The sequence below is a fragment of the Chaetomium strumarium genome (assembly GCF_033439665.1).
Source record: "Chaetomium strumarium strain CBS 333.67 chromosome Unknown B0T15scaffold_7, whole genome shotgun sequence".
NCBI lineage: Eukaryota > Fungi > Ascomycota > Sordariomycetes > Sordariales > Chaetomiaceae > Chaetomium > Chaetomium strumarium.
In genome coordinates this window covers 787,100-801,254 of record NW_026944435.1, presented here as the reverse complement: position 1 = coordinate 801,254, position 14,155 = coordinate 787,100, and the positions used below count along the sequence as shown (strand labels likewise).

Sequence of the window (14,155 nt, the reverse complement as noted above, 5' to 3'; positions counted from 1 at the left end):
GAAAAGAGGACGAGAATAACGCGAAACAAGCTCTCACGGACATCACGACGCCATGGAATTACGACGGCAACCTGAGGAAAGACCTAGTGGATTACTTCAACTACATCGGAAGGGGAAGCTACCTAGTTACTGGGAAGGGCAGCATTTTTTGGCGTACGGGCTACATCAACGATCGCATGAAATGGAAGGCATGGTTCGCCTTTGGGAGCGGCGTCAGGGAGGGGAATAAAGGTTAGGGACTGGGCGTTGAGTTGTCAGTCCTCGGTCCTAGGTTGTGAAGAAGGATTTGCTCCGGTTTGCTTCGTTCTCATGGAGCCATCACGGATCTGGGAAAGGGATAGAAGGAAGGCTTTTGGGTTGGCTTGGTTTGGGTGGGGTTAAATAACTGTATTGTTTACTAGGTTGCACAATTGCGGACTTTCCTCATAGACGGCTGGATGCCGGGTATGGGGACCATGGCATGGGTTCGACTGACAAAATGGCGGCTGACATCGGCTTAGTTACTCTGTGTTGTGACTTGTATTTCAAGTGCAATCAGCTTCGGGGTTAAGGTACCTACTAATGCCTGGGAGGTTGAGACTTCATAGGTTCATCGCGCGTGGACGTCCCCTCAGCCGCTGTAAGCTACCCATGGAGGGAGTAGATTTGTATCTGATAGTTCATCAGGGGTAGGGTCTGCCAGATAGAGCAGAGAAAGTTGGAATCGGCAATCAAGAATACTGAAAATAGAACTCCTGGTAACTATTTACTCCCCGTTCATCTCGCTGTGATGTCGTTGGCTCGGCACGTCCTGGGGTTTGGTTGTTTGCCGCCGCCGGCCACGGAAGGCTTGAGGTGTGGTCCGTGCTCTACCACCCCGCATAAGCTGATTGGCTGATGCTGGTGTGACCCCCAGGTCGACGGAGAGTTAGCCGCCTACCCCTGCCCACCTCAAGCAACCTTCCTTCGTTCGATGAGTCCTCCTTCGAGGAACTTGGAGGTTTGCAGAAGGCCCATTACGCATTCTGACAATTGAAGGCAACTCCAGCCCGGTTGAGACTGGAAATTCTCAAAGTGTGCGGGATGCCGTCTTGGACTGGTGCTTGGGCTCATCATGCGAGAAGTCAATGTCTTTAGGATTTGCGTCCCTTATAAACGTGCATCAGGTCCATACGGATTTAACTTATACTAGAATCCGTATTGATTGACGAAGGCATTGTTGCCCTGACCTGTAGAGGGGCAATTGAGGTGACTCGGAGGTTGAACGAAGGCTGCTCGGCTGATGTCCACCACCAAAGGTCTCGCTTGCCGACCTACCCCTGTGCGTTGCAACGCCTTCCCAGGTCCTCATCACACATCACACAGCTTGCATGGCAGTTCGTTGGTCAACAGCATGGCCTAGCTGCATCTTGTGCTCACCGCACCACGCGGGACGAGGTATGTATGTTTATTTTGGAAGACCCGCCCGCCTGGGCAAATGCTTGTGCAACGACGTGAAACGCAGGCACGATAGAAGATGTCTTGTTTCTTCTCTTTTGCTTTCACTTGAACATCGGAGGCTAGTAGCCGCCCAACCTTTTTTTATCAGCGTTAGGCAAAGGGCACTTACCCCTTTCATTATTGGTGTCGTTGTTTCATTCTTTGTTTAGAAAATTCACTGCATGTTTCCCATCCCAGGCTGCATCCCCGGATCGAGGTTCTGAAACAGCCCTCAGATGCGAGATGCAGCAGCTTCACTTAAGTCCGGCATGTTTGTCTTAGTTTTCATCTGGGAGGATTTGGTTTGAATCTTTTGAGTCCACCAGGCAAGCGGCCAACCGAATCGACCTGCATACTGCATCGCAACAAACCATCCTTCTCTTGGCACCTGTTGACCTGGAACCCGGACTTCAAAAGCATCCACTTCCTCTGCTTGTTCCTCCGGCTGTCCATCCTTTCAGTCTGTACGGCTCGCCTGCGGCCGTGTTGTAGACATCATGTCTTCCACACCGTGCCTCAGGGGCCGCATCTCTTCGCCGCTTGAAGCCGGTCCCTCTATTTCAGACGGTCACCATCTCCCCAGCCCGGTCAACGAGGCGTTCGAATATGCTTCCAAGCGGCTGGGGAGAAAAGTGGGACATATCACGCTCCTAGTGGTTCGGAAGGACTACCAACTGCCTACCTCGCCGATCACCTCCCCGACATTTCCTCCTGGCTCTGTGCCCGCCTCAACCGTCGCCACACTGTCGAGACCGGCCTTTCCTACCACTTCACGGTTAGGGGCCTTGAAACAGCTTGTCCGGCAAAACTTCTCAGGAGATGCGCAGATACGTGAGAGGATACTGCATGTCCATTTGGATCAGTTCCGCAACGATACCGCATCACCAGCCTTTAGCGAGGCTTCCGCGGCTTCCGCAGCTTCGGCCTCGACGGTCTCATCTGTGTCGACTTCCGATTCAACCTTCAGTCACCGGGTACGGTGGCCTACGACTCCAACAGCATATGAAAGCGTGCCTGTGACACCAGCTACCCCGTTTACGGTCATGTCCTCGTTATCAGGGGCCGACGGAAACAGTGCAGTGTCACAGTCCTCGGTACGAGACTCGACGCGGTTTGGCTTGAGACTCGTCTATGCCCACCCATTAAGTCCACGGGAAGAGAAGGCCCTCTCCCAGGTTCTAGAAAAGTCGGCAAGGAAGTTCAAACTTGAGTATGCTCTCCTGAACTGCCAAACATGTTAGCCCCAAGGTTTCTAACACATCAAACAGTCCTCGCTGGCTCTCCCAAGCAGTCTCCCCCTCGACGCTTGGTCTCCCAGCCGACCTCGTTCTGAAGTCCACCGCCCAAAACGAGGTACTCTTCTCGTCGGAACACCTCACCCTCCTCTCTCTCGACCACCTCTACACGTTTCGCACAGCTCTGCAAGCCTACGCACGCTCCAACGTGCTTTGCCGCCTCGAAGATGCCGTCGACGACCTACGACGCCTCTTTCTCGCCAACGGTCGCCGCCCAGTACGAAAGAGTGCCCTCCTGGCTGCTTACCGGTGGCTAGATCCAATCAGTGATGCTTCTCTTACTGAGGTTTGCCGCATGTATGAGAGGGCATACGGGGGAAAGGAGAGGGAAAGTGGGGTGAAGAACGATATTGATCCTGCTCCGGCGTGGCCGCTTCTCGAGGGTGATGTGAATGCCACGGACGCGGAGCCATTGTCGACCAAGAGAATGGGCATGTTGGCACCAGGACCTCGACCGGCTGAAGGACCCAAACCCCCACCGCAAGAATCAGGGCAGCGGACTGAAACCCATATTCTCGATCTGGTGGACGCCCTTGACAAGGAGATCGTTGTGTCCGGTAGTACTGATATTGGCCTGGACGACGGGTCCCAGCTCGATGAGTACGAAGCTTGGTACCGCGAAATGCACGACGGCGAAGCGGCCGTCGAGATCCATCCCCTACGCTCCCACCCGGCGACAATAACACCGGCTGTGACCGAGATTCCGCACCCTCCACCATCACCACCACCGGACCCCCCAACGACAGCTACCTTCCCAACTGACTGGCCCCAATCAGACGATCTCCAATCAGATGACGCGCCGCGGGTCGAAATGCAGCGCACAACACCCAAGCTACGCCCTGCCCCCCCAGGGAAATCACCCGCCCTCAAACTGCAAACGACGTTCGATAAGCCGGTCGGCAATGGTGGAAAGCAGTCCGCCAACATGAAACAGCAACATCTTACAGAACAGGGCCACGGCGAGCACGAAGAGGAGGAGCAACTGACAGCTCGCCCGCGCAGCGCCATCAAATCGTTTGCCGACGTGCGTTGGAGTTTTGACGATAATATCGACAGTAACAACGGGATGTCGATCGATGGGATGCTGCATGGGGATCATCGACATCCGGATGACGACGGTGATGGTTCGAGGAAACCGCAGCATCACCAGCAGCAACCGGAGGAGAGGGTTGGCCCCATGACGCCGAATGGGTACGACGATATCTCGCCTATTACGAGGGGCGAGTGGGGTTTCTTGATGTTTGGGAAGGGGAAGACGGCCAAGGTTGAGACATGCTGATGGTGCATTACCTACCTTACCTTACGTACATGCATGGAACAAATAATTTGAACGGGCCACATGGAGAATGGAGATCTCACACCTTGTTCGCGACTGTAAAGCCAATTCAGTCATGTGTTGTACATATTATGTTGAAGCGCTCCGTTCAAGTGGCGAAAACGAGGCACACACAAGGACGCAAATCAGCACTTATATCAGGTTCATTGTATATAGGTATACACCAGGGTATCATTCTCCAACCTCTGCCAGGTCTTCCTCCGCTAGCCTACACGCAGCACACCCAAAACCGCCCCATACCCAGCACGGACCTACTTCCACCCATACCGCCCCGCCGCATCTCGCTGGTTGCTCTTGGCCCGCGCGAAGCTCTCCTCCAGCGCGCTCTGGTTACTCTGCGCCATGTTGACCACCTGCCGCAGGCTGTGCTTGCCGGGCGCGATCGACCGGACCGGATTGTACGCCTGCTGGGCGCCCGACGCCCGCAGCGACTCGTTGTGCGCGTACTCGCGCTCCATGTCGAAACTGATCACCTTTGCGTTCGGCGGGATCAGCATTGACGCGGCATCGGCGCCGCCGCGGTTGCGGCCAAAAAGTTCGCGCCGCGCTGCCGCGGACAGGCCGTCGGCGAGGGACGTTAAGGGCTGTGGTTGTTGTTCTTCTTGGGTTTGGGTTGAAGGTGGATGGTGCTGGTAGACTGGGTATGCAGAGGTTACGTCGCTTTCATCATCTTCTTGGAAGGCGCCGGGACCGGTGGGGTACATGGGTGCGTAGTTGTCTGCTACGGGGGCTGTACTGGCGGTGTTTGGAGTTGGCTCGTCATCGGCCACGGAGAAGAGGGAAACCTTCTTCTTCTTCGGCGGCGGCGGCTCTGTGCTTGGTGCTGTAACCGTCACCGTGCTGGGCGAGCCCCTTTGCGGAGCCACTGCCTCGGCGGCTGCGCTGGCTGCGACTGCGACGGCCTCTGTCTTCTTGTTCTTCGCCGGCGTCTTCTTCCTGGTCACCGACAGAGGTTTGAACATCAACGGCTTACCAACTAGCTTCACCTCCTCTTCTGGTTTTTGGCCTTCGGGTATTGATGGGCCTTTCGAAGTAGGAGGGCGTAGGTTCAGGTCAGACGACCGTGAGGAGCCATCGATATCGTCTGTGTCGTCCAGGTCGGTCCCGCTACCACGTCGGACGAATGCCGGTTCGGCGGCCGTCCGCAAGTGTACCCCGGGCGCGGGTGCTGTGCCTAGCTTCCTCTCTGACGCCGCAGGTGCGGCGGCCCCGGTTTTCTTGGGTGGCGGCAGGAATGAGCTGAGGCCGCTGAACCTGCTTGCACCGGTTATCTTGGCCCGCTTTGCGGGCGGCCGCTCATCATCGGCGCTGTTATCGGTGGTAGAACTTGCTGCTGGGAGGTTGACAACAATCTTGCCAGAGCCGGACGAGCGATCGAGGAGCTTCTGGAAATGCTTCTTCGAAGGTACAGGCGCTGCGGAAGTCGCTTGCTGGCCCACGGTTTCGGTTTCGGATTCCGAATCCGAATAGTCGACTAGGCCCATGACTGTGACTGTTGACACGTGGCTTTAGGCGCACTACACCGGATCAGATCGTTTGCGGCAAGTGCTGGATCTTTGCCAGAGATAAGATGTGGCCGGCGTAGGGGAGTTGTCTGATGTCTGATGAAAGTGCCAAGAAGATCCGTGCCAGTGGCCTATGATGGCTCTTATCGATAGGTTAGCCTAGGAAGACATATGATCCATGTGATTGTGTATGGTACTGTATGAGCTTACATGTACGATACAGTATCAGAGAACCTAAGGCTTACCAGTGTCTCAAAGACTTGTATGGTACCAATGTACTAGGTTAGGTAGGTATGCAAGGAACAAGCTGTGAGGTAAATGACATTCCAGCTTTCTCTACCGGACTGGATCTGTACTTATTCCTTCCATTCACAAAACTCGGTAAGAAAAGATGTTGAAAATTGTATGGACATGATCCGGTACCTTACCTATCTCTAGTATGTATGGATACATGGATGTATGGATGTATGTATTGTACGTGTATTATACGGATACAAGGTAAGGACAGTACGGGTATGACCCACTCTTTCAAGCGGCATTGACAGATCGGCAACCGCTTCACCCAACTCGCAGTCGGCCGCTCCCTTATCTCGAAGGGGCACGTGGGGGGGCTACCTCCAACTTCGATTGTGTTTGCAGTGGTGTCAGCATTTCAATTTCATATTCCTTTCAGGCTCTTGGGCTGTTCTTGAGAAGGCTTGACTACCTACCTAGGTAGGTACAATGCTTATTCAAATACCTAGGTAGCTGCGGCCCACAACCCGTTCCTGCGTTCATTGTCTGGGACATAGCACAACTCTCCTCCGCGCCGCCGCTTGCTGATTTCCCTTATCGGCAACGTGAATTGATTCTGAGACGGACCCGAGCAGCTCCTCCCTTTACGTGTTTCCTCAGCGGATTTAAACCAGGTGCAAGCCGAAGGATCTTAGCTGTGCGAGACGAACCCCTGATTCTCAGCAACTGCTTTGGATGTGACAGGATGTCGGTTATCCAACTCGAAGAGTATGACTCCCCACTCGCTCCTTCGCACGCGTCCAGACATATGATCGCAGTTCTGACCATTCCCAGTCTGGTCTTGTACCAGTTACGGACCAGTTACCTGAATGACATCGCCGATGGTGTAGGGGAGCGCCTGTTCACCCTGAACGAGGGCTTCCTTAATTCGGCTCCGTTCAAGGCTACAGGGTGGCGCCCGAACCCGGCTCTCATTAAGCGAACTCACTCGCCCCCGATCCCAACGGCAGTCGCGTCTGAGTATTTCCAGGCGCCTCGACGTCCCGGTCTAACCCTCGAAGACGAAGGAGAAGAAGCCGGTCTTTTCCCCGGCAGTGCCGCGGACACCGTCGGCCCTAGCATGGCAACGAAGCGTCGCCGGCGCAGGGAGCAGATGGAGGAAGATGACAGCAGTGATCTCAGTGACGAGAGCGACGATGAGCCGGACCAGCGCGCTGCTCAGCAGATCAAGTTTGCAAAGATGCCTGTGCGGAATCGCTCCGGATCCTCGCCGCTGCAGTCGTCTATCCTCCGCCAGACCGCTCTCTCATCGCCCCGTCCAGCCGCAAGGAGGGGGTCGCAGTCTGCATTGGAAACAGTAAAGGAGAGAGCCCGGCGTGACACCGTCACAAGCAGCGAGGTATCGTCAGAGAACGAGTTTGATGCATCGGCCTTCCATAAGCACAGAGAGGCCGCGCGAGCTGCTGCCGCCCGTGCTGCCAAACTATCTGTCAAGCTCAACACGGAGCCTACCGAGGGCATCAAGCGCCAGGGTAGCGACCCCCTCGAGGAGGAAGAGGAGGACGATTCCGACGCTTCCGACATGTCTTCGGCGTTCATCGAGAGCATTGATTCCGCATCGATCTTGGACGCCGTGAAGAACCCCCTGAATCAAGGGTCCCTCCGAGACCAAGTAGTGGGCACTCCGCCTCGTGAATTCACCAGGCGATCGACGATACGCAGATCGGCCATGCCTGCTCCGCTGCAGATCTCTGTGGGAGAGCTGCCGCCCCCACGGCCTATGAGCACCATTCGGCCTCTGAGCACAATACAGCCCAAGAGCTTACTCTCCGCTGCCCTCAACGCGAAGAAGACCAAACCTGCGCTCCCTTTCGACAGTTTTGCCTCCCTGTCGGGGCAGGGCGACCCCAACCCTGTCATGCTTCGAATCTATGCTCCCTTTTCCACGACGCCCTCCAAACCATTTGAGGTCCTTATTCGCCGGACAGTCCACCAAGGCGAGGGAGGGGACAGGCCTGTGACGGTTGCGGACTTGATTGGCCTCAGCCTCTGGCGCTACAACGAGGAGAAACTAGAGCCTCCTCTTCCTAGTGACAAGCTGAACGTCAATTGGTGGACACTGCGCATGGTCGAAGAGGACGGCGAAGTCGACGAAGACTTCCCGCCCCTCGACCGCAACAAGGGGCTGGTTTCGTTCACCACAGCGAATAACAAGGCCGGACGGGCGCGCTCGAACTCCAAGGTCTACGACATCTTCGCGCTAGTCCAGGCGTCGCCCGAGGAGTTTGAGGAGAATAAACGCAACACACCGCAATTTGAGCAGGAGGCGGCTGCGGCAGAAGACGACAAGGACCTCACGCCCCGGAACACACCGCGGCCGGATGCTAGCATGCTTCCCCCCGCGCAACCTCGCGAGAACCCGCTGCTGAACACGGCATACCGCGCGAATACAACCATTTTTGCAGACACACCCCAATCAACTCAGCCTGCAAATGTTCCCTCCCGGGGCGAGAAGCGACTCCTGCGCATTCACATCCATTCCTCTGATGTTGCTCCGGGCCAAATGATTACGCTAGATGTGAGCACCGACACCTGGCTGGCCGAGGTTCTCGACATTGCCTGCAGGAAGCGGCAGCTGGACAAGGCGAATCATGTCCTCAAGCTTCCACATTCCGGCACAGTGGTGTTGCTCGACCGGACAGTTGCATCACTTGGCAACGTCACCGACCTGGACCTCTACAGGCGTCGCTTCGCTACCGACGGACCCCTCATGGCCGGATCACTTAGCAGTTCCTCTCCCAGGCCGCCTCTGCTTAGCGACAATTCTAGCTGGACCAAGACGAAAAGGACCAAACTCCTGGGGACGCATCCGTTGGCGAAGGAGGTCCTGAAGCAGGATGAGCTAGGAGTCGGGTCCAACTACAAGAAGTACACAGTCTGGCGGAAGCAGCCGATGCGGCTGTTGTCTGAGAAGCTCTTTGCCATTGACGGCGAGTACATCCACATCATGCCCGCCTCGGGCGGCAAGCTGGCCGACGTGGACGGGAAATCGACCACGGTCCACTTCAGCAACGTTGTGGGCTGCAAGGTCTCCCGGAAGCATCCAACAAACTTCAAGGTACGTGAAACAAGCGCTGTACAGATCTCTGGTCAGGCGCTCACCAAAGCAACAGCTGGTTGTGTATAAATCAACAGAGAGCAAGAGGTACGACTTTGTCACCAGCAGCCCGGAATATGCAGCCGAGATCGTCGAGGAGCTCAAGAAAGGCATCTCGCCCTACCGGGAAGTCTGAGTACCTCAACAAACAACCTGGAAGTCATTGGAGCACTGCGTTTCGAGTACCTTTTCCCGGACGGAAGCACCGGACGTTGCTCGGACCATATGACATCATACACGAACCCCGGACCCACATCGCCTCCGGCCGCATCTTAGTGTGCTTGGATGACTTCAGTCGACTTCAAGTTGCTAGTTCCAAAAGGCTCGAGAGGATTCTGGAGGTCATAGTGGCCTGGGACTTGCACTGTGCAAGGTTTGCTTGCGGGGTTGACGGCTGAGAAACCGATGGCTGGCTTTCTTGCATAACCACAAATCAGGCAACTGGCGAGCCATATGTGGCAGAGTTTGCCATGGCGGTCACGAAGGCAGCTGAGACAAGGTCTTCACTACAGCACAGCTGGACTCGCTTCGCCTGGGTGCGAGTCGGATGGGAGCATTGGGCAGTGACTACGAAGGTAGACTTTCTGGAGACTCTGCAGCTTTACAGTACTCCGGTTCGGCACGGCTACAGCTTCCTCAACGAACAGCCTACCTAGGTACAAAATACGAGCTAACGGTTACACAACTGGTTACCTGTTATTGGCCGGCCGACTATTTCTATCCCGCTGTGTTGGCGTCGCACTGTGGTCGCCCCAAGAGGAGTCGGCAAACAGACGGGGCCTGCTGAACAGCCCGAATGACGTTGCAGGTATCCCCGCTATTGCAATCGGTGTGGCTGTGACAGGAAAGGGCAGGATTGCCTGGCATTACGCGTACATGTTCCCGTTTCGTGCCTTGATTTGTGCCCCGACCCCGATACAAATACCGTGCGTGTCTTAGAATCCGAGCGCTTATAAAGCGTCTTCCAGCCTCCCTCTTCGCTTTACCAGTACCTACCTACTACAAAAACCGACTTGAAGCTCCTCGTCTGAGAACTCCACCGACTCACAACTTCCCGCATATTCCCAACCAAAAGACATTTACCAGTTTTCAAAATGCGTTGCGTCGCACTGCTCGCTGCTTTTGCCGCCTTGGCTTCGGTATGTTCTGTTTCCCGTCGGCTGTTAATAGGGACAGACAGCTAATACAGAAAATGTTCACAGGCCCAGGATACTACCACACCTGTGACGACCGCCAATTCGGCCTCGTCCACGTCCAGCAGCACTGACCTCTCGTCGGCCATCTCGTCGGTCATCTCGTCCATTGAGTCCCAGGGTTCGTCGCTTGTCAGCTCCGTCACCTCGGATGCCGGCAGCGTCCTCTCGAGCTTGTCGTCGGTCGCCGCGACTGCGACCGGCTCAGCCGCCGCCTCCCTCTCGTCGGAGATCGCCAGCATTAGTAGCTCGATCGAGTCAGTTATCAGCTCCAGCATCAACCCGTCTATCAGCTCGGCTATCGAGTCGGCGAGCACCGCCACAAGCATTGGCGGCGCGCCGATGCAGACTGCTGCTGTTGCCGTCGGGGCATTGTTCGGCGGTGCCGCAGTGCTGGCGAACCTCTAATTCCTTTGGAAGGGTTTATGTTGGGCTTTTGTATGATATTACGATTTACCTACCGGAGATGACGAAGTTGTCCGTCATTGTGACGAGGAGATGGGATTGCGGGTACTAAGGCTTAATGCTCAAGTGGCGTCACTTGGCTTCTTGGGATTGTTTAAATAGCGTGACGACAAAATCGGATGTGTTATCGGCATCTCACATTAGGAGTATCAGATCTCACACATACAGAGCTTACGGGCTCAATTCAGTATCTCTAACGCTCCAAGTTGGCCCAGAATTCAAGCCCATAACAGTTGAAGCAGTTGGCATCACCCGCACCGTCTCTACCTGCATGATCATTTTAGTGACGTCAGCCCGTCTGATGGACCCCACCAAGTACGGTAATTACAACGGCTTCCCGTAAAGTATTGTACTAGTAGAGGATGTACCTATTGTACGTACAAGTACATAGGTAGACGGACGTTTGTAGATCGATTTTGCCGACAGCCGATGAACATGTTGCTCAGCATCTCCAGGACGTTGGGCAGGCAATCGTGCTCATCAGTGGATGGATGCGCCAGACGACTTCCGTGGAATCTGGGTTCTATAACTTTCTTAACCATCTCCAGAATGGCACTGCTTCGGACCGGTGGTCAATCTCAGTCGGTTCTTCTAGGCGTCGTGGCGCCAGCATCTCACTCTACCTAACTTGAAGGTAGTACTGAAGAGGCTTGCTAAAGAGAGAAGAAGAGAACTGAGAACTACACTACCGCCCATCAACCCAGCGACTAGACCCGGACCATCGATGCCTCTCCCTAATGCTTAGGCACGATGTTTCCTGGTCTCATTCCACAATGCATCCACGATCTGGAAGATAGCCGTCACGTTCCGCATTGTTTTCTCGTCCACCTTGCCGCCAAGCCGCTGCTGCATCTTATCCGGGTGCCACCTGACCCTCTCCTCCTTCAGCGCCGCCGCAAACTCCTTCTCTCCCAACTCCTCCAGGCCGATGCCTTTCACAAAGAACGCCCTGACCGCCTCGCCCGAGACCGAACCCTCGCTCCCTCCGCCGCTCTCGGCCCCATCAGGCCAGGGTATCCCCTCGACCCCAGCCTCCTTCCCTTCCCCTTCTTCCCACGCTTGCCACCGCTCCAGATACCCGCGCCACCTCTCCTTCCAGGCCCTCTTCTTCCTCCTCTCCTCGCCAAACCTCAAGCTCCTCTCAATCTCCCGCGCCACCCTCTCTCGTTCCTCCAGCTGCCTCCTCTCCTCCTCCCGCTTCTTCTCCCTCCGCGCCCGGGCCTCAAGCAGACCCGCGTGCGTCTTCTCCCACATCTTCTGCCGCACGTATGCCGCATACTCGTCGTCGGTCATGCGCTCCAGCATGCCACCACCGGCGCTGCCGTCGCCGGCGCCGGGCGCAGGGTAGATGTGGATGGGCTGGCCGTAGACGGATTCCCAGTACGCGGCGCCCTCGTCGTCAGCAAGGGCGTCAAAAAGCGATTCCCGGAAGGCGGTTTCCGGGGTGAGAGGCGGGTCTTGGAACGGATCGGGTTCCGGGTCTGCGTGTGGTGCGGGTGTGGGGGAGTGGGAGCGTCTGCGACGGTGACTTTGACGGTGACGCCTGTGATGACGGTGACGGTGATGACGGTTATCTGCGTCGTCGTCGTCGTCGCGATGCCTTCGTTCTTTGGAGTCGTCGCGCCCGTTTTTGTCCCCAGATCGGGTCCGGGACCTGCGCCGGTGATGGTGGCGGCGGCGACGGTCATCAGGATCGCTTTCCGCCTCGCTCTCGCGTCGTGACCGTCGCGACCTGGAGGACCTAGACTTGAAGCGGAGCTTAGTGGGCCGCGGCATTGTTGTGTCGTGCTCTGCCGCTTTCGCTTGTTGTTTCCCTACATCTAAGTCCTCCATTCGAGGGGCAGATCTATCGCGCGAGATTGCGCGATCACGCTTGTAGGGCTTCGGGTCGTCGTCCTCAGCGCCCGGTTCAGGCGGGTTGATAGAGGAAAGAATCCGCCGTCGCTTGGGCGAGCGAGGCGACTCCATGCTTTGCGGTATGATAGCGAGTATGAAGTTTCCGCCTCAACAGTAACTACGAGTACTGATACCTGCTGAGGTAAGATGGACTGTATCTGCCCGAATCTCCGTTGCGGGGCCGCCGGCTTTGTTGAATCCACGGCTGTATTGAACCCGCTGTTAAAAGAGCGTAGGAGTCGAGAGGATGGCTTCGGGGTGGCAAAACCGGCTTGTACTAACATTTGGTACAATACAATACCATCAGCTCCAGCCCCTTTGGAGCACGTGCCGCCGCGCCAAGCTCGCGGCGTGTTTTCTGACTTTTGAGGTCATGCTACCCACGGAGGCAACTACCCCGCGTTTCGGTACTGTATGTACAGAACCTACCTGGTATGTACCTGCGGATATCGACGCTAAAAGATCTGATGGGCGTACTTATTACCTAGAACAGTACTGTTTCGCCTCTCATACAGGCTGTTCCGCAATAGCAATGCTATTTTATCTAGCTGCCAGTCTCGCCAGTGAACTAAGTAGTACATTATGCAGACATGACCATTTCGTTCTGTCCCAGACGACTATGTATTTTGTGGCCCACAGTTTCCCGTCAGGTCTCTCTCCAGGTACTAGTAAAGCAAAATCGTGTAAACTTGGGTCGGTCACACTCACAGATTGCTCATCGTTGTTCTCTCTCTCTCGCTTCTTTCCCTTCCTCTGAAGGCAACCTGCCACCTCACATCAAGAAATTACCTACGGCTGAGCCACTCGCTTGGTAACATTCCAGTCTCTGGCCACATCCTGTCAGCTTCAGCACTGAAAGTTGAGCAGAGACATGAACAGTTCATTTCTCCCTTTCCATTCCCAATCCTACGTGCAATGCATGCAATCAATATCAACCCAATTCGAGCCAATACCAAGATTTGTCGGTTTCCGTTACCATCGGGAAGCGCGTGGATCGCCGCCGCTTGGCCCTTTGCGGCGGTCCCAACGGAGTGGGTCATGTAACGTCACTACGGCACGGGACGCTCTCCGTCTCCACCGCCGGCCGGCACCGTGCTCGCAGGGTGGGGTTACTCGGCTCGGGGTGAATGAAGCCAGGTAACTTATACCGACGTATGACGGTCATAGTAACCAACCTCAGGCAACATCCTTCTTTCGTTTGGGGCAGTTCGTACCCATTCATTCCATAAGTTTCCGCCGGACGCGCACAGCTATTCCTCTTTCTTTTTCGAGTTCCCCCGCTGTCTGCCCGATATGAATCCGAAACTATCCATGCCGAGCAGGCAGCCCCGACTCTTGATCGCCTGTTCCAATTTCCCGGCAGTGGACTGTGGGATCAACAACTGGCGGGCAATCAAGCCTCGATTCCAAGACGGCTCAAGGCCTTGTTTTGCTCTCCTCAGCGTCCGTCAATCTGACTCAATGATCTACTCTTGCGTTCTTGTTACTACCTGCTGATCTGCCCTCTACTCTCCGCCACGCCGAGGCCACAGGGACTGATGTACGACATTGTTTGGTTCCGGTTTCCGTACCTGCTTTAGGATCTCTGTTGTCGTGGGGCTAATAAGGGCATAAAA

At 55.7% G+C, this 14,155-nt stretch overlaps 5 protein-coding genes across 5 annotated transcripts; 3 read left to right on the top strand and 2 right to left on the bottom strand.

The window, feature by feature from the left end:
* Positions 1–1,792: 1,792 nt before the first annotated feature.
* On the top strand, positions 1,793–4,186 carry B0T15DRAFT_294680 (uncharacterized protein). The gene is made up of 2 exons (XM_062863747.1): positions 1,793–2,668; positions 2,727–4,186. The coding sequence occupies exons 1-2, from the start codon at positions 1,956–1,958 to the stop codon at positions 4,030–4,032; spliced, it is 2,019 nt and encodes a 672-aa protein (XP_062717937.1). The 5' UTR covers positions 1,793–1,955; the 3' UTR covers positions 4,033–4,186.
* Positions 4,187–4,224: 38 nt separating this feature from the next.
* On the bottom strand, positions 4,225–5,759 carry B0T15DRAFT_542114 (mitotic checkpoint regulator, MAD2B-interacting-domain-containing protein). The gene has a single exon (XM_062869909.1). It carries the CDS (start codon positions 5,571–5,573, stop codon positions 4,341–4,343), a length of 1,233 nt encoding a protein of 410 aa, XP_062717936.1. The 5' UTR covers positions 5,574–5,759; the 3' UTR covers positions 4,225–4,340.
* Positions 5,760–6,172: 413 nt separating this feature from the next.
* B0T15DRAFT_561720 (stress-activated map kinase interacting protein 1-domain-containing protein) lies at positions 6,173–9,121 on the top strand (the record flags this gene model as incomplete). Its single annotated transcript, XM_062870560.1, has 4 exons — positions 6,173–6,596; positions 6,663–8,886; positions 8,917–8,946; positions 9,002–9,121. Exons 1-4 carry the CDS (start codon positions 6,574–6,576, stop codon positions 9,119–9,121), a joined length of 2,397 nt encoding a protein of 798 aa, XP_062717935.1. The 5' UTR covers positions 6,173–6,573.
* Positions 9,122–9,836: 715 nt separating this feature from the next.
* On the top strand, positions 9,837–10,604 carry B0T15DRAFT_294638 (uncharacterized protein). Its single transcript, XM_062863746.1, has 3 exons — positions 9,837–9,857; positions 9,925–10,124; positions 10,188–10,604. The coding sequence occupies exons 2-3, from the start codon at positions 10,080–10,082 to the stop codon at positions 10,584–10,586; spliced, it is 444 nt and encodes a 147-aa protein (XP_062717934.1). The 5' UTR covers positions 9,837–9,857; positions 9,925–10,079; the 3' UTR covers positions 10,587–10,604.
* A 499-nt stretch (positions 10,605–11,103) lies between these two features.
* Positions 11,104–12,851, bottom strand: B0T15DRAFT_542111 (uncharacterized protein). Its single transcript, XM_062869908.1, has one exon. The coding sequence runs from the start codon at positions 12,609–12,611 to the stop codon at positions 11,385–11,387; it is 1,227 nt and encodes a 408-aa protein (XP_062717933.1). The 5' UTR covers positions 12,612–12,851; the 3' UTR covers positions 11,104–11,384.
* Between the last annotated feature and the right edge of the window lie 1,304 nt (positions 12,852–14,155).